At 34.4% G+C, this 20,778-nt stretch overlaps 1 protein-coding gene across 9 annotated transcripts in view; it reads right to left on the reverse strand.

The window, feature by feature from the left end:
* Nucleotides 1–20,778, reverse strand: part of Rapgef2 (Rap guanine nucleotide exchange factor 2) — a 251,756-nt gene that overhangs the window by 81,096 nt on the left and 149,882 nt on the right. For 3 of the 9 annotated variants that reach the window (XM_076865047.2, XM_076865046.2, XM_076865045.2), the window contains exon 1: nucleotides 6,835–7,017. The exons of the other annotated variants lie outside the window; for them this stretch is intronic. In XM_076865047.2, the coding sequence (XP_076721162.2) occupies nucleotides 6,835–6,894 (60 nt within the window). In that variant the 5' untranslated portion in view covers nucleotides 6,895–7,017. Of the gene's footprint in view, nucleotides 1–6,834; nucleotides 7,018–20,778 lie in introns of those variants that run through there. 9 annotated transcript variants of the gene reach the window in all.

Consider the following 20,778-nt stretch of genomic DNA (forward strand, 5'->3'; position numbering starts at 1 on the left):
TAAAAATAGACACTATTCTATTTAATTCATTTGTATAACACCTAAAACAATATTAAAAGCACCGGCATTTTAGTACTGTAAATGGAAATAATCACCAGTATGCGTCATGCCTCCAAAACTAAAGACCACTTCTTAATGATCAAGAAAGAGAGGTAGGTCAGACAGCAAAGATATCAGAATAAAGAAATTAATAGAGACACTTTACAAACTTTCACTTAAATTACATATACATGTGTATATTTTTATGCATACATATATTCACATGGTTTTATCTATTATTGATGTTCATATATCCAGACACTCATTTTATTTTAAAAATCTTTCCTAAGAAGTTCATAACTAAATCATAATTCAAATAAAATCCATAGGTAAGGATAGAATGGTTAGTTGATCTATATAGGAAAAGTTTTAAACAGTTTACAAATAAATATGGGTTATGATAAGTTAATCTTTTTTTCCCCCTTCAGGGTTAGGGATCAAACCTAAGGACTCATACATACCAAACACACACTTTTACCATGGAGCTATACCTCACCCCTGGAAGAATTCTTAGCAGACTGCCTGTGTCAAATATTTAAGGGTTTGATCAGGCCTAAAATCAAGGAGATGAACTAACGAAATGCCAGGTTATGTTAAAGGGATAGTTATAAGAACAAACTTAAAGAGCATTTATTTTCATATAAATTAAATCTCAGTATTTCAAACATATAAAATATAAAATTTAAAATGAAAAATTACGATTAGTGATCTTATGCTTAAATGTTAAACCAGAAAAAAATAAAGCTTCTAACAGTACATTTTGAGAATTCTCTTTTTTCTTTAATATTTATTTTTAGGTAATCTATTTTCAATGGATCGTTACTAAATAATATTTAAATCAAAGACATAAAGCATATACTTCTGTGGGTATAAATCAAAATCACTAGTATGTCCTAGGATGAGATTGAACTTTTCAATCTTACATGTGAAAACAGTGTATGTAATGTCTTGGCAAGTTTCTAAATATATTTCTTCACTTCTAACAGAGCTAAAAGGATCTATTATTTGTTGCCAGGGTTTTTTGGTCCAAATCCAAGGCAAGATGACCTTGTCCTTGATTAAAACAATAGGATATTGCTTCCTCTCAGGCCTCTCTACAAGCAAGCACAGTGGAAAACCTCCTCACAAGATAAGTTTATTTAATCTCAGGAAATGTATCTGTTACAATAGACAAAAAAGAGATCAGATAAAGAAGTGGATAAAGAACTTAGCATCAGTAGCAAGTTGCTGTTGCTATACTTCTACCTTGTTAAGGAAAATGCATCAATCATGAGACACTCCAGCCAATGCTCTCAGACAAAGGTCAAGTTTTCATGGTAGCATAGGAGCAATTTAAAAAAAAATAAATAAGTTTCTTAACTTTAGTCTAGTTAACACATAAAGGGACAGGAGGTAGAGAAAGAGGCTGTCCTCCTTTGCTGGGTCTTCATTGTCCCTAACTTGTGTCCTCTACTTCAGCACCTGGACAGACCTTCCTCTCTCTAGCCCAGTCCAATTCAGCAGTGAAGCTTCAAAGTTCTTCCTCATTACCTTCTGTATCCTCATATTCTTTTACATCTTCCTGCCTTGGGTCCTCACATGGTATTGGTCAAGCTTTGAAGAGTCTTCTGTAACCTGAACTTTTAACATTTGATAAATAGTTTTAAATTCCAATCACATCCTTAAACATATGGTACTCAGAGGGGGAAAATCTATTCAAGATAGGAACTTTCATCTACCTGCAAAGACCAAATCTATTTCAAAGCATCAATCAGAGTAAATAATAAAATTAAACATTATATATTAAGTGCTACTGAATTACTATTGAGAGACAATAGAAATAAATTATAATGAGATGAGGAACAAGTCAGAGTCAAACAAAGAACATTAGAAGGTGAGAAATGGGAAAAGAAAATGAAATGCTTATAATTAGACTAAATTTAAAAAGCATAGTTGGGATGGTAGTATGTTTATAGTTGGTTAAGTGAAATTTCATCCATTCTGGTTAAGGGACTTATGAATGATGAAACTGATGCTTGTGGTTATACACAGTAGCCTTGCTAAATTGCTGAGGCTGGCTTTGAACTTGTGATCTACCTACAGCATGGTCTTAAGAGAGGTAGTTGTGAGTTAAAGTTGGGCTCCATGATATATACAAAGTTCACTAGGGCAGACACAAAGGAGACAAAATAGCAAGGCTCAGTGCTTCCAGTGGAGCCCAGGCAACCAGATGTTGCAAAGGAAACAGAATGAAAAAGTTGAGGCCTGAAGTGTTTAAAAGTTAAGTAGCAAACAGAGTGTGAGGGCATGTGCCTGTTCGTCCAGCTACTAGAAAGGCTAAAAGCAGGAGTATCACTTGAGTCTAGAAATTTGAGGCCAACCTGTGCAACGTATCAAAACCTCAAAAAAAAGGAAGTAGAAATACATTTGGCCCTCTGTGTCTTCACGCCCCACATCTATGGATTAAACCAATGTGGATCAACAATATGAAAGAGTTAAACAGCAAACAGGAAAATGTACATGGTAGAAGTCAAACAGAAAAGCAAAAGGGAAGAAAGAACTAAGCTAGGGGCCAGGGTTGTAGCTAAGTGGTAGACCACTTGCCTCGCATGCGTGAGGCACTGGGTCCAGTCCTCAGCACCACATTAAAAAATAAATAAATAAGAAAAACAATGCACCAATTCTTAAAAACAAAACAAACAAACAAACAAACAAACAAAAAAGAACTAGGCTAAATGCCATCCTTTCCTGATCACCCATACTCAAACTTCAAGATAATTAATTTCAAAAAGGACAGCTGCATTATTGACTGAGTCAAGCAATGCCAAGTCTTATAAAATAATTTTGATTGATATGTTGCTCTTTTATAGCAACAGTGACTGGAATATCATCACATACACCAAGAAAAAAAAAAGAATAGCGGACAAGCAAGCAATTTTTCAAGTCATGTATGCCACTGGTTAATACCAACTACCTCAATTATATATACTCTACATATCTCATTCTGACTGAATTTGGCTGAGTAAGGGAGGTAGTATAGGCCTACAGTTAAAACTAGAGCTATGACATTAAACAAACCTGGGTTTCAACTGATGGCTCTACTATTTATGAGCAATAAGTCTCTAAGAAAAACTGCTTTTTAATCTCAGCTTTCCTCATCTCTAAATGTGGGGGTTTATTGTAGAATTTAAGTCAGGTAAAATGCAATACAATGCCCTCTGAACAATAAGAGCTCAATAATTAAGGTAGCTACTGCAATTCATTCCCAACATTTAAGTAAGGCAATTCCTTATGTATACCTCCTTTTCTTATCATTATTTAATCTTGACTTGAGGTATATTTTATTATAAGTATAGCATAATATAGAAGTCAATAATATACCAAAATATAAAACTGGAAAACAGGTTATCAGTTTGATACATCAAATTCAATTATTGGAATCTAATCAAAAACTGTTAAGTTTCCCAGCCATAGCATCATTTAATATTTATCTAAGAGAATTAAAGTCAGAACATTATAGCAATACATGCATACCCACATTTGTAGCAGCACAATTCACAATAGCTAAACTATGAAACCAGCCTAGGTGTCCATCAACAGAAGAATGGATAAAGAAAATGTGGTATATATACACAATGGAGTTTTATTCAGCCATAAAGAAGAATGAAAGTATGTTGTGTGCAGGGAAATGGGTGGAACTTGAGAACATGATGTTAAGTGAAATAAGCCAAACTCAAAAAGTCAAGGGGCATACATATGTTTTCTCTCATATGTGGAAGCTTGAAGGGAAAAAGCATGGGGTGGCTGGTAGAATCTCATGAAAACAAAACAGAGATCAGTAGAGAAGAGGAAAGGGGTGGGGGAGGGGAGCTACTGGGGAATAAAGTTGACCAAAGCATGCTGTATGTAGGTATAAATACGTAACAATAAATTCTAATGCACTAATAAAAAATAATAATTCTAATGCACTAATAAAAAATTTTTACAAAAATAAAAAAACTATATCTCACAATCAAAAAAAATTTACAAATTTTCAAAGTGATCCCTAATCATAATCACAGATTTTTAAAGACATCTGAAATGGACAAAAAGGGAAGAGAAAGGTTCTAGGGTTTAAAAAAACAGGAAGAAAAAAAGTTGAGACTTTTAATGCTATTCCAATATTTCCCCCTACTTACGGAGCCTATAAAACGTTTTTTCATATAGCATCAATTTATAGTCTGTACAACAAGTGGTCTCTTGTTGTCTTTTGAAAAATACAGAAATATTATTTCAAAAGTGCTAACAATCTCCTTTAATTTTCAGAAACTCACAAGATTTTTACATGTTTATGTTCATGAAACCACAAGACTCTTCTAAATACTAACCCAAAACCCCTGCATGACAATAAAAATACAGCCCCGTGCTGGGAAAATTTCTGTGATTATCTTAGTATTATCAACTGAGCATATATGGATAGAGAGGGGACAGAAGAAGGCATGATGAAATATGTAAAATTCGCTAGTTTAATGGGCATAAAACATTAAATGAAACTTAAGATTATCCAAAAATTCAATTAAATGAGAAAGTCAACAGCATTTACTGTATACTTATTATGTGCTTGTATACTTATAATGCACTGAATGAGATCAAAAAATAAAGAATGAAAGCCCACAAGATCTGAAAGATTCTTACAAAATATAAAAAGAGTTTACTTCTTAAACCCAGTCATAACAACAACAAAAAGCTTCCCAAATTTAATGTATTTTTAGTACCACCTTCCTTTCTGTACTAAAACAAGCAAAGCTGCTTAAAAAGTCACAAATTTCTCAAAGAAGCGAAAATATAAATATTTGTAAATTTGGTAAATTTGGCTTATTTGAAATTAGCTGTGACATTCTTCTTGAAAAGTTTCACAGGGTGAGAGACATTCTTGCTCTGTTTTGCTCAAGTCAACTGCAACTGCTGACTGAGTCACCTGTTATATGAGAGCCAGAGTCATTTTCTCTTATTCAACTTCTCACATACAATTACAATTTAAAGGTCTAATTGACAACAGCAAAGTCTAGATCACAATGCCTAGTCAACAAGTAGAGAGACCACAATTGCCAACTGTGCCACATATGAAAGTCTGGGGAGGCAAATTTTAGTATTCAACAGTATTGTGGAAATATCATTCATGGTTTCTAGAAGTTGCTTGATACAAAGTTATATTATGGTCAGTTTTACTTTCTCATATCATTACCTTAAATTTTAGTGAGATATGAAGAACCTATCAGGAAACATGTGCTTACAGAATATGATACCAGGCGCTCTAGTTCATACACTATTTGATACTACCTGTCTTGACTGCTCTTGTTCTCATAAATCTAGTAATACTTTCCTTCCCTCTGCTAGTGAGTAGTTTTAATAACTTTATTTATTTGCTAATTTACATTATTAATACTGTCCTTCTATTTGCAGAAATGATACACACAGTGAAGAGGGAGCCTGTGGTTTAAATTTTGTTTCTAAGATTCTTAAGTACTAACTACTACTCTTACCTGGAAGAAATCACTATGGCAGAAGGGCTTAATTTTAAAGATCCTATTAATAAAATCAAACTACAATGAAACTTCTCTGTAACAACTTTCCCCGTTAGTGAAATTAAGTATAGGCTGGTCCTTTTTTGGATCTGATCCAAAGAGATTTAATTAGTGAAGTACCACAAGAACCTCATTAAGAGGGGCTGGGCTCTGAGTACCACAATATGCCACCAGGCCAGCACCTTCCTCAAGAATATCCCGAGGCTCACTCACAAGGGGAGGCGATGCCCTCAGGTTACTTCATCTAAGGAAAGCTACTCTATGTAGTTAATACTTTTGAAATCAAACCACACTCATAAACCTAAGCATCTAAATATTCTAAATTCATAGCCTCCTATTTACAAATATTCAAAACTTCAGCAATTTATACTCATTTTTGAAATTTAACATCTCATCCTTTTTTAGAATACATAAAAGACAATTCCTATACCCTAATGTAATAACCTACTGGATGCTAGGTATGCAAGACACTTCAAAAATACTATACGTGCTGCCTAATCACAAATATTTTCATTGTGAGATTTAATGGAAATATCAGTGCTATGAATTTGTATGATGGCAGAAAACTTGCAGCATGGTGACATAAAGCAGCAGGGTGAGAGCTCACGCTCCTGGAACTGGAGCTCTGACCTGGTGTTAGCAAAGAAAAGTGTTTCTCACTAACAGCAGTGGCTGCCTGTGGGACTTCAGCACGACAATCGCACAGCTGACTCATGGGAGCAATTATACAGAAGCAGTAATTTTTTGTGTGGCATTAAAAAAAAAATTCTGTGCTTTCATCACCGATTAATACATGTTAAGTAGTCAGATAAATCCCACTGATGGTTTTCTTACCAAATCAATAACCAAACCTATCCCTCCTTTCAGCCTACGTGTGAATTCCTCACTACAGATTCCCATTCCCAGTAACCTCTCTCATGATCTTTCGTTAAATTCAACTACACAAAAACATTTTTTGAAACTATTCAGATACTAAAAGCTCTAGTTTCTGATTATAAAAAGCAGTCTGTCCAATATTTCTCAATGTCAATGCTTTTTCTTTAAACAAACTGTTGGTCTTGCTTAAATATTTTTTTAAATTACAGCAAAATTGGAAGAACAAGCCAGTTGGAACTCACCCTCCCTCCTCCAAGCAGATTATTATACCCTCTACAAAAACTGTTTTTCCTGAAGAGAAAGAGCAACAATCCCCATTGTAAAGCAGATCTCTATGATGTGCTACCCAAGCACACACAGCATTTGCGATACTTACTGAGTGTTTCTCCTGCTGGCCCATAACTCCATGGTTAGCTGGGGCTGCTAGTGGTTTCATAATGAAGAAACATATGCTGAACTGAATTTACACATCATGTACCAATCTCTCACGAAGGCAAGTCACCCTCTACAGCATTAAATTAAAAGAAAAAGAAAGAAAAAAAAAAAAGAGGGAGGAGGGAAAACCAAGCTGCAGCTTAAAGTGTCACTACTGGTAAGCTTAAAAAACCCTTCACACTTGTAGACCAGAAAAGGAATCTGAACAACGGTGCTCGGCTCCATTTTTATAACATTGAAACTCTAACCCTCTCAGGCTATGGCAAGACCGAGAAAACCTCATACAGCTCTCAGTCTTCCAAGACGACAAGATCATTTCTGAGACTGAAGAACAAGAAGCAAAAGAAAAGAAGGGGGGAAAAAAAGCTAAAATGGCTGACTGCACACAGATTCCTCTCAAAAAGGCTTAATACAGAATTATATTAGCCAGGGTGGTATAAGAACCAGTCTCTAGCATTCAGCCAAGCATTGTTAACACTCTTGTTTCATTTGCAATCACACATACAGACCCCTCCAACCAAGAAAAAAAGAAAAAAGAAAGAAAGAGAGAAAAAAAAAATCAGGGCAGAGCGTGTGAATCGGGACCTCCTCCCTAGCTGCTAATGATGCTGACAGAGTGGTGACCAGTGATCTCTGTCCCACTCCACTAACCAAGTTTGCACAATTAATCTTAGCAGCATGACACTGATGGACATTTAATTTAATGATGTCTGTCCCTCACACTCAACACAAGCATGCCTGCTAGCAAGAGAGTCACTAACAGAAACACAGCACATGCACACACACAATCTCAAGAATCATGAGTCTGAATGCAATACACCAATATAATTACATTATTGTGCTTACTTTGGAGGACCATGGCTGCAGGCAGTTGGCATAGCAACGCACAAGGAAAGCCATTTCCTGGGTAGAGAGAAAGCTTCCTTTTCTAAATAAAAAATTCCTCTTAGGAAACAAACAGCATTGCTGCTTCCTGCAGAAAGCAAGACACTGTAGTCTGTCTCTTAACCTGCAAGGCTCACACTCGATGCAGTTCTAGTGATGTAAGTGGATTTCTCTCTCACCCTCCCTCTCCCTATATACACTGAAATATTCAGCTCAAACGGTACACACATTCCTTAAGGCTCGCCCCCTCCTCTACTTAACCATTTCACTCATTAAGGTAGCGATGGACAATTCAGATAAAGTAACAAGCTCTTGCCTGTATTATATCAGCAGCTGTAGGTTAAGCAAGTCTCAGAGGGATGGAATCCATTGATTGCTGACTCCAAATAATATCACTGAAGACAGGGTGGGAAATCGGAGCAAGGACTTACTTGAACAGCTTTAAACTAAAATATGATTTTTCACCAAGGTGAGGATAAAGGAATCAATGTGACCTTTACCCCACCCTCAATATCATTGTACTATAGTAAACGAATATCCACCAAAAAAAATTTAAAAGCATGCTTAGCAAGCTTTGTGTAAATTTAGAGGTGATTTTTCACAAACACCCATACATACACACACACACACACACACACACACACACGCACATACTGCCTTGTCAGTAATATTAAAATAAATCCACCCAGTTTTTTTTAAAAGCAAACCAAACTTCTATAGGTAGAGTGCTGAAATTCAGTAAGAATACATTATTCTACCATAAACTCTTAATTTTACCTACATATGTAGATTTATTTAAAAGAGTACATTATAGTTGATAAGGAATAAAGACACTTATTCTCTGATTCACTGGTCAGTTCCTCTCATTCAGATTTATAAATGGTATAAGGAATAGAAAATAGATATAGAAATTTAGCATCTTTGATAATGTTCTCTGCAACCGTCAATGCTTGCTAACTTATGTTTCTCGTCTATCTTAAGACTGCACCCATTCTATCATCTTTTTTCCTTTGTCCTCATCCCTAAAGGAAACCATTCCCTGATTTAGGTTCTTTTTGCCACCCATTCCCATCTCTTTCTTAGACTCCCATCATGCACTGTCCCTCTTCTCCCACACATATTTAACCACTTCTCCATAACCAGAGATAATCGCCATTAACTTTTAAAAGTTCTGGTCTCTCATTTCAAAAGCCAACAGAAACAGAAGTCTTTCCTATACCTCACATTTCCTTATGCTGCAGTCTCACCTCTTTCCCACACTTCACAATCAAGAATTACCTGCTTTGGTTTTCACTATTTCCTGTTATTCCGCAGATTCCACAAATGAAGGACCACTGTGATCCTATTGCAAAACTGATACATCCATACTCAGTTAAGGATAATTGAATTATCCTAACACCTGCTTCCACTCATCACAAAACCTGTAAATTAAATTCTAATTTTTTCTCCAACTTAGATTTCTCTTCATCTCTGCTGCTATCATACCACTCCATTATTTTCTGCTTTAAGAACGGCAAAAGTCTTCTTCATCAAGTGGTCTAGAGTCACTCTAACCCTTCCATCCAACCCATTTACCATACTATCTCCTGGAATCCTCTAAAAATGAAAGTCTGATCATTTCATCTTCATTCACAGCACCACTTTTAAAATTAAAACACTTCAGTGACTTCCTGTTGCACTCAGCTTAAAGGCCAAACCCCAACATTCTGCAAGCCTTGCACACTTTCCAGACTTACACCACACCCAAGCTCACTCTTCATGCCAGGTCCTAGGGCTCTCTTGCTTCCTTGATGGGCAAGATGGTCTTAGTAAATGTTACTTCCTCTGTCTGAAATTCTCCTTCTCCCTCCCTTCCTGACAGTCTCCCCTTCTGCCCCCAAAAACATACTGGTAAAATGCCCTCAGGGTTATCACAACAGTATTCATCTCTCACTTATTACAGTTGTGATTTTACAGTTAGTCATGAGAGTATTCAAGCAGTTCATCCGCTCCATCCCATGTACCCTAATGTTCAATGAAAGCTAGACATTAGGACATACATTTTTCTGCACAACTGTTCTCTCAGCACTGAGTATAGTACACACTGCAGGCACTTACATTTTTGTTAAATGAATGAAATTTCCACTGACTGGAAATGGATACTGTCAAGACCATATTTGATGTTCTAGATAAGTTCCTGTCAAAATCCCAAATATTTCTTCTATAATAGACACAAGAAATAATTTTAAAGCAAATAATATCCAAAGGTGAAAACAGCCCAAGCATCCATCAACAGATGAATATGTAAATACAATGTAGTGTATATATTAAACGGGGGCAGTATTCAGCCCAAAAAAAGGAATAAAATTTTGTTACATGCTACAATATGGATAAACTGTAGCCATTAGCCTAAGCAAAATAAGTCAGTCACAAAAGAATAAACACTATATTCATAGAGACAGAAGGTAGAATGGTGGTGCTAGGGACTGAGGAAGGAGAAATGGGGGAGCTATTGTCTAGTAGGTATGGAGTTTCAGTTTGGGAAGATGAAAAAGTTCTGGAGATGGATGACAGTGATAGTTGCACAACAATGGAAATGTACTTAAATGCCACTGAACTGTATCCTAAAAATGGTTAAAATGGCAAATTTTAATGTTACATATATTTTACCCCAATAAGAAAAAGAGGTGGCAAAGACTACACAGTCAAGTTCCACATTTTCCATCTAGTCCATGTCCCAACATGTCCATGTGCAAAAAAAAATTCTTCTCTAAGCTTAAATCAAAGTGATCCCATGCTCTGATGGAGTATGACCTTATACGTGAAAATTTCCCATTCCTTGCCTCTCTCCAGAAAAAAAATGTGTCACTTCTCTCAAGAAGGAAATGAACCTAATGGGGGAACCTGATAGATGAAGTAAGAAAATCACACATCCTCAGGCACAGATGCTTTACTGTGCTGTGACCTGGTGTGATTTCTCTTTGCAACCTGGCTTCATGCCTACAACCTATATATCTTAAAACTCAGGACTGTGATACTGTTCTTTAATCCACATTATCTTGTACATAGAAACATAATTATGCCAGGTTATAATATGCCAGATACTGTTTAAGAAATAAAATATAAACTCAGGGTTTAGAAAAATCCAATATTATAAATTTTATATAAGCAAGAATAAATCACACTAATGTGTAAGTAGCTCTAACTTGCAAAATATTTACTCCATTCAATAACCATCTAGATTTAGCAAGTAGCATTATATAGACTCGAAAGAAAGAAGCCAAGTAACAACTCTGCATCAAGAACATCCAAATACTTCTAAACTTTCCGTAATAATACTTCAAAAGATGGGATTACATAGTTCAGGAAATTACTTAATATAAAGGCTTTCCATGCCAAATTTAATACTATTGTATTCTCTCATACTTTTTCTACCTAAATTGTTTACTTTCTAATTACTATAAAATTGAGAAAAATTATCTGTTCTTTTCAGTAATTATTAATCATATTTAGAAGTTATATGGTGTTTATCCATAGATCTTATTGTGCTTTATAAACATTTAACTAAGCTTCATCAAAACCCAAGGGAGGGCCGGGGCTGTAGCTCAGTGACAGAATACTTGCCTAGTATGTGAGGCATTGGGTTCAATCCTCATTATCTCATAAACATAAAATAAATAAAAATGAAATTTTTTTAAAAAAAAACAAGGGAAACAAAAAATAATACACTCTTTTTTTATTAGAAAATACTGTATAAGACTATAAAGTTAGCACTGTAGAAGAATACAAAATAGAACTTACTTCACTTAATAGTCATAAATTGGTTTCTTTTCTCTTATCACTATCCCAAGGGAAAAATTATAGAAGTTGGGGAAAACTGATGGGTGAGCAAGGAATAAGTTATTCTTTGATACCCAGAATTAAGAAATTTTACAAATTTGAGAATCCAAAAGTTTGATTTTTCCCCAATAAATGACATTTAAAATACTATTTTTGTGTATGAATTCACCAAATCAGTTAAGCAAAATAAAGGATGGTCAGACATTTTACCCTTTTTTTTCTAAAGCCAATGTACCCCACTAATACTGTAATTTCTTTCAAAAAGTGAAAGTTGACTATCTGACAAACTTTTCCTGGCATTCCTTAACTCCATTCTACATTGTTATATAATCTCTTTTCCCCCTTGGTGTATCTCAGAGAAAAAGTAGACACAGAGTCAATCTATTTTTCTTCATTAAAAATAATTTAATTACGAAATATGAAAGAAACCAACACATCTTCTAACACAGTAAAACTGGAATAAACAACTGAGTTAAATCTAAATATGTACTTTGGAAATACTGGAAAACTTCAAGTTAACGTTCAGCTTCAGAAAGATCTAATGGAGCACCATAAAGCTCTAATAAAAAAAAAAAAAACTAATGGAGCACCTAAATAAAGATATGCTCAAAATATGCTTTCAAAGAAATATTTAAGCTATTTCTTCTTTTATATATATATATATATATATATATATATATATATATATATATATATATTCCTGACAGTAAACTGTTCAGTTGCATATGATTCATAATTGGAAAATTAATGTAGCAATCTACCTTAATAAATGTTCCATAAATATACCAAGCACATGGGAAGAGAAAGATTAAAGGATGACACAATTTGGAGATATCCAGACAAATAAATAAAATAAAGAAACCTGTAAGTTAGTGAGTTATTCCAACATTGGGCTTTTATAAATGCACTTGGTTGAAAAATGAGACTTTAACAGCAGATTAAACAAAGCTTACTTCATTTCCTAGAACCTATTTTAAGAAAAGGTCAGACTTCATTTGTAGTGCACAGGTTTCAGAGGTAGAATCCTTGAAAACTGGCTGCAAATCATTTCAATGTCTTTTCCAGGGACAAGGACTTAAAACAGGTCTCCCTACTATATTTCACAGAGCAACACGGCAAGTGCACAGAATTATTATCTTTATTACTAATTTGCCATTTAATATATTCCCTTGTAATATATTTGCACAAGCATAATGAACCATTAAATATTTAACAAAACAGGAAATGTTGCACTACAAAATGAAATAAGTCAGCTGAGGTCAGGGATCATACAGTATTTTGTTTATCTGATATTGTTAATGATGTATTAAGCTTTATCCCTTGTACTTGACATACAGCAACTGTTCAAACAAAGAATAAATGCATAAGTGATTCTACTTATAACCTGTGAAATACTGTTAGTCTTTAACAAGAGGAAGCAGACACTGGAGGGTTGGGTAACCATAAAAAAATGTCTAATTTGTATTGAAAAAAATAGAGGCTTTAAATAACTTAACAGATGAAAAGAGTAGGCCAAAACTAGCAAATTTAACAGGGAAAAATATAAAGATCTACATGTGCACTATCAAAATGTCCCTTGTATAAGTACAGGAATGGGGATGTGGCTTAAGAAACAATTCTTGGAGAAATGGAAGGCAGTGATTATCTGTAAAACTGACCTACTAGAGCTCTACCTATACCTGCCAATGCACAAGTTCTGACCTTAATCTAATCTCAGGTTATTTTTACCAGATATATGATGTCCCCAGCAAGGAAGACTGGAAGTCATAGTGCGATCTACTTTGTAGGGTTTTATAAGACTTTATGTAAATTATTAGCAACCAGCTCTGGGCTTCATAATTTAAAAGAAATGATGAGTACATATGGCACTCTAATGGGAGAAAACATGGATGAGGTATTTAGAAAGCTATAAGAAGCTGGGAATGAGCTGAGCACAGCGGTACAAGCCATCTAATCCCAGTGGCTCAGGAGGCTGAGGCAGGAGGATTGGCAGTTCAAAGCTAGCCTTAGCAACTTAATGAAGCCCTAAGCAACTTAGCGAGACCCTGTCTCTAAATATAATTTTAATAGGGCTGGGGATGTGGCTCAGTGGTTAAGCACCCCTGGGTTCAATCCAGGTACAAAAAAAAAAAAGAAAGGACAGAAAAAGCTGGGAATGTTTAACACAGAGAACAGGTGTGGAGGGATAGAATTATCTTAAGTATCTATATCATATTTACACTGATCATTTAAAAGAGATCTAGAATCATGAATTAATTACAGAGAGGCAGATTTCAACTAAGTATAAGGAAGAAGGGTTTTGTTTTGTTTTTTGAAATAAGGTCTTACTGTGTTGCCCGGGCTAGCCTTGAACTACTGAGTAAAAGAGTCCTTGTCTCCCAAATAACTGAGACTAATAGGTATGCACCACCATGCCAGGATTATGGAAGACTTTCTTAATAATCAGCCCTTCCCTATAAATGTAGTAACTGCTATAATTTATTATGCTCTTACTTTGTAGCCAACACTAAGGTGCAAGTGATATATATTATACAAAGGAATCTTTCAAATACTAGTACTCACAGTAATTAAAATTTTTAAAGCAGAGACTGAATATTGGTGACTTTATAGAAAAATAAACTGTATTAAGTGGTTTACCTGGGGGGTTCTTAAAAATCCTTTTCATGTTCTTAACATGGTCTTACCTAACATATCCATTACCAAATATCAGCTGGTACCAAAATGAGGATGAAAAAGGTGATGTTGTACAGAATGTTAGAAAAAGAGAGACTACATAAATAGGAACATATCCATCCTGAGATAAGACTTCCTGGTAGAAGCTATGCTTTATCCTAAGACTTCTGTTTGTATTTTGACAGGGGAAGAGGTAATACTAAAATAATCTCACTTTTTTCGAGGGGTGAGGATTACTGGGGTTGAACCCAGGGGCACTTTACCACTGAGCCTGATCTCACCAAGTAGTTTAGGGTCTCACTAAGTTGCTGGATCTGGCCTGAAACTTGTGATCCTCCTGCATTAGTCTCCCAAGCTCCTGGGATTATAGGCATGTGCTACCACACCTGGCAAAATACCCTTACTTTAAAAAGAAAGAAAGAAAGAAATGATAGTGATAACTGGACATTGAAAGATTTCCTTTTAACATCTTTACCTGAAAAAACAAAATAAAATAAAATTTGGGCTGAGGTTGTGGTTCAGCAGTGGAGCACTTACCTAGCACATGTGAGGTACTAGGTTTAATCCTCAGCACCACATAAAAATAGATAAATAAAATAAAGATATTGTGTCCAACTATAACTAAAAAAAAAAAAAAGGAAAATTAAAAAAAATAAATAAAATTTACCAAACTTAGAGAAAGGTGGCTTTCTTAATATAAGTAATAAATTATTCAAAAGTATGTTTGACCTAATTTGATTAAAAATTTAAATTCCTTAAAATGACTTGATTATTTTCAATATCATTCCACATATCACCGAAACATTTCCAATATTTTCTATTACAGAAGCAAACAATTTCTGAGAGGTATTTTTTCAACTCTAAAAGCTGTAACTAATTTTCAAATTAATTTATTTATTTTAATTAGGTACATGACAGCAGAATGCATTTTGATTCATTATACACAACTGCAGCACAACTTTTCATTTCTCTGGTTGTACATGATAAAGCATTGCACCATGTGTACAGTCATACAGGTACCTAGGGTAATGATGTCCATCTCATTCCACCAGCTTTCCAGATCCCATGCCCCCTTCCCCTTTGCCCAAACAAAGTTCCTCTATCTCCCCTACCCCCCATTATGGATCAGCATCCACTTATCAGAGAGAACATTCAGCCTTTGGTTTTTTGGAATTGGTTTACTTCATTTAGCATGATACTCCCCAATTCCATCCATTTACCTGCAAATGCCATAATTTTATTCTCTTTGAATGCTCAGTAATATTCCATTGTGTATATATACCACAGTTTCTTTATCCATTCATCTGTTAATTAAAGGGTATCTAGGTTGCTTCCACAGTTTAGCTATTGTGAACTGAGCTGCTATAAATATTGATGTAGCTGCATCACTATAGTAGTTGATTTTAAGTCCTTTTTATACATCAACTTAGAAGATCCAAAAATCCACCAGAAAACTTCTAGAATTAATGAATTCAGCAAAGTAGCAGGATATAAAATCAATACCCATAAATCAAATGCATTTCTATACATCAGTGATGAATCCCCTGAAAGAGAAATTAGGAAACCTACTACCCCATTCACAATAGCCTCAAAAAAAAAAAAAAAAAGAAGAAAGTTGGGAATCAACAAAAGAGGTGAAAGACATTGTGGAAGTCTCTACGATGAAAACCACAGACCACTAAAGAAGGAAACTGGAGAAGAACTTAGAAAGATCTCCCATGCTCTTGGAATGGCAAAATTGATATTGTCAAAATGGCCAAACTGGGCTGGGGTTGTGGCTCAGTGGTAAGCACTTGCCTAGCATGCATGACGCACTGTGTTCGATCCCTGGCATCACGTAAAAATAAACAAATAAAATAAAGGTATTGTGTCTATCTACAAATATATATATTTAAAATATATAAAAATGGCCAAAGTGCTATAAAGATTCAATGTGATTCCAATTAAAATCCCATCATTATTCCTTATAGAAATAGAAAAAGCAATCATGAAATTCATTTGGAAAAATAAGAGACCCAGAACTGCCAAAGCTGTAATTAAATTTAGACAACTAACTATAAGTTTTCAATTCATTAAAGGTTCAAGCCTATAAAAGGTCTATGCACAAGATTTTTGTTTTCTATTATAATATTAGTAGGCCTAAATTTGAAAGTGCAGTAATTTCATGATCACCCCTTTGTCAGCAAACAATACTACTTGCCAGTGGAAAGAAACTTGAAAGATTAAAAAAGAAAAAAGGAAAAAAAAAGCTGTACTTTACTGATGGTCCTAAAGGGAAAACAGTTGATTCCATCAAAAGGATGAATCAACCAAAGCCTATCACTGTGCAGATAAAATTCAGTAATTGTTTCTTTACATTGGATATTCTATGTTTCAGCCTATGTCTTTAAAAAGTACTTAAACAGTAGTCATCCAAAGTGGATGAATTATTTGCTCTTTATTTCTCTTAGATTAAATTTCAAGTTTAAATAGCATAAGAAGCAATATGTTAGATTCATTTTTTAAATAAGTAACTTCATGGATTGGGAACAGAAAAGATTAATGTCTATATTTGACTCTAACATTTACTATCTGAGTGACTAAAACACAGAACACATTACTTAACCTCTGTGGTGTCTGAGTGAGTATCTCCTAACAAGGAAGATACCATCCTCTAATGTTCAGAACATCTACCAGACTGGTTCATCATACATGGTCAATAAGGTCTACTTTATCTCTTCCAAAATATTCTGAAAAGTATGATACGCTCAGAGTTTGGCCAACCCATTTAATTAATGTTGTATAGAAAGCTGGCACTAATGTACTTGTGCCAATATTCTCATACAAAATTGTTCATGTAGGTGGATCTATAATGTCACTCAGAGAAACATTAATGTTAATTTGGCTAGTCTAATCCAAAGGCATGAACACAAATCTTTGATACTACTGAAACCTATTATGTGTTGCATAAAAGGTACAAACAATGACATGCAAGACAGTAACTGCTTTCAAAGACTCTGTGGTTTCAGAAATTTAATTTTTATTTATTTATTTATTTATTTTTGATGTTGGAAATTGAACCAGGGGCCTCATGTATGCTGAAGCAAGCTCACCAGCAAGCTACATCCTGCCAGAAAATTAATTATTAACAAACACGTTTTCATGTCTCAACAACCTAATGTTTGGGAATAAGTATCAAAATACATAAGTGTTCAAAATGGCTCAACAGTCTTCACTCTAAAAGACAATGGCAATAATTTTTAAATGGAAGCATTAATCAATGGACTCCACTACCAGGAATAGGACTGCCTTCCCTTCTGTTACAATTAAATACATTCCAGACAGGAGATGCTTCCAAGTAAATTAGCTTAGAAAATAATTAAAAATAGAAGACTGTTTCTACATGGAAAATATTTTAAATGCCACAGAAATTTTTAAAATATTTTCTTGAAAAAGAATTCAGCCTACCAATATGGCCATGTGAGTTTAAGATGACAAAGTTCAGTCTTCCTTCTTCTAAATAAATTAATAAACACACAAAAACCCAAATCACACATCTAATTTCTCCCTCTCCTTCAATGCTATTCAAATTATTATGACTATTCATACAAATTGAGTTGTACTTTAAACTATTAGCTACTATCAATCAGCATAGTATATGCTGATACTTTAAACATAAGGATAATTCTAGAATATTTAATGCACATATCAGACAATTACAATAGTTAGAATTGCTACCAACTAGCCAGACACATCACTTTCAAGTGGAGAATACATCTCCTGAGTGTGCCATAAAGTAGGACTTCACAGTATTAACAACATATATCTATGAAGACACATTGAAAAGAGTAAGACCTACATTTATTCATTTTACAAATGATCCAAGACTTTAAGTGAGATAGGACAAGAAATAAGAAATTGCAGATCAACTTCAGAAATCATCTTACTGAGTGCAACAGACTTGAGCAAAATATATTGGGTCATATAAAATGCTTACTAAAAGACTTAGAAACAAACCCATTTTTCTTGATGGGTTATGTTTAACAGGAAATAAATGTTTTCTCCAGGGCATGAAGCAAAATAAAAATCTGTTGGATCAAAATTTTAAAATATATGCCACTCAATTCAGCAGACTTTTAAGATTTAAAAACAAATACTAACAAGATATGACTACTAAACTCAGTCTCATACAAAACATGGTATTTACAAAGAAGCAAAAATAGAGCCTGGAAGAAAATGAGGCAGTTAGTTAAAGGAGAAATTTCTCTGAGTGAGAATGAGGCATGGGCCTGTAGTGACAGTTTACCACTCAGAACATTCATGTGGCTATTTCAGTTCTTATCAAGGGAGGCTCACCATGACAAACATAGGTGTGGAGACATTTCCAGTCTCCTTCCAAAGGCAGCTCTATGTGCTCAGGTGTTTATTCTGTTTTAGTTTCTGATTACTGAATCATACTGAACAGCAGGGCACAATCCTAAGTGGCCAGCCACACTTTGTGATGACAAAGGAAATTAGCCGTTGATGTCTTAACACAGGCAGAAAGAGTGGCTAGAAAAAGCCTGAAGGCAGCATCTTTATTTGGATAGAATAGAAAAAAAAAAAAAAGGAGTCAGTGAAAAAGAGAAAATGAGATATTCAAAGTATAGGAAAACAAAGAGAGAATTCTAGAAATATAGTAAGAGGATTTTAGAGAAGACAGACATTTCTGGGTAGTTTTTATTATTGATTGACTTAATTTTTCTTTTTTCTAACCAAAATAATCTGTAACAAATTAGATGATCCTGAACATCAACATTAAAGAATGCTTTTAAAATTATTTTGATGATAATCTTTTTGTGGGACAGGGATTAAAACTAGTCTTACTTTGGGGGTTGGAGCTGTGGCTCAGTGGAAGCGCACTGCCCTGCGTGTGTGAGGAACTGGGTTCAATTCTCAGCACCGCATAAAAATAAAATAAAGGTCTGTCAACAACTAAAAAAAAAAAAAAAAAAAAAATTTTAACTGTCTTACTTAATTGGCATAAAACCAAAACCCCATTTTTAAAGATTACCCAACAGATACTTTATAGGTATGATGAAAAATGTATATCACACAATATTTTGCATAAAAAATGTTAATAATGTCATAAGTCCACATAACAGCTCATAATTACCTTAAAAGGTGAAAGTACTCAAAGAACTTTACAGAGGGGAAAGCCAAAATAAAATAAAATTCCTAAAGAAGAAAATGACCTACATAAGAAATGATAAATATTAAATTAAAACATACACAGAGCAACTATGAAATGGATTATTAATATAATTAATATATTCGAACCCATTCAATATAATTAATATATTTGAAACATAATTATTTAATGTAAAGCATTTTGAAATTCTGATTCCATCCAAATTTAGCTTGGAATCTTCTTATTTTTTCCTATGGTCTATAAGTTAAACAGCAAGAAGAAAAAGGAAGTATAGAAGGACAAAAAGATCACACAAAAACAAAACGTCAAATTCATAGGCATACAATTTGTGTCCCTGAATTCAAAAGAGCCCTATGCTTGGTTTAATCCTTTGTTGATGTCATCTTTCAGTTCCTAATAATTTTTGAACAAGGGGCCCCATGTTTTCATTTCCACTGGGCCTCACAAATGATGTAGCCAGTTCTACATAAGGTAATGTAAAAAGTTTTACATTACAGAGAGAAAGAGAATAAATATGTATACAGATATATAGATATGTGTTATTTTGAAGAGTAGCACTAAATTAGGTGCAGATTTTGGATTTGCCAAGCCTCCACAAAAGCATAACTATTTCTTAAAATCAATTAAAATATCATTACACCCCTCTGTGTGTGTTTGTGTGTGTTCTGTTTCTCTAGACAACCCTAACATACCATGCAAATAAAATTTGCAGAACCACATATATAAGACTGGTCCTCAAAGTATGGTCTGAGGACCCCTGAGACTTTCCTGAGGTTAAACTATTTTCACAACAATAATAAGGTACTTGCCAGTTTTATTGTGCTAATATTTACACTCACATGTAAAAGCAAAACTGGGTAAACTAGGCTGACTTCATAGCACGTATCAAGACAGTGGCAGCACAAGTTATATATGACTACTACTAACAGGATTATGCAGAATTGGGTATCTGGCAGATATTCCCTTTACTTTCTTTTGTCTTTTCTTCTTTTGGGGCTGGAGACTGAACCCAACACATGCCCTACCACTGAGCTACATCTCAAACCTGATATTTTCTTAAAAAGGAACAGTTAGTTTCTCACTTAAAGGAAAACAGCTCATGGTATTTTGCTGATAGTAAAATATAAGCTTTCAAGTGAAAGTTCAAATTTTGGAAAACTTCTATCTAACACCACAAGCTTGGCATTTTCCTAATAATTAAGACCTTTTTTAAAATGAGACCTGTGATGATTTCAACAAATGTGATCTTTTTATATCATATAATGTACCAAAATTCAAAGTTTGCTAACTCAGTGACCAATATATGATATTATAAATTCTGCATGAGTACAAACATTC

This window comes from Callospermophilus lateralis, chromosome 8, assembly GCF_048772815.1.
Source record: "Callospermophilus lateralis isolate mCalLat2 chromosome 8, mCalLat2.hap1, whole genome shotgun sequence".
Taxonomy (NCBI): Eukaryota; Metazoa; Chordata; class Mammalia; order Rodentia; family Sciuridae; genus Callospermophilus; species Callospermophilus lateralis.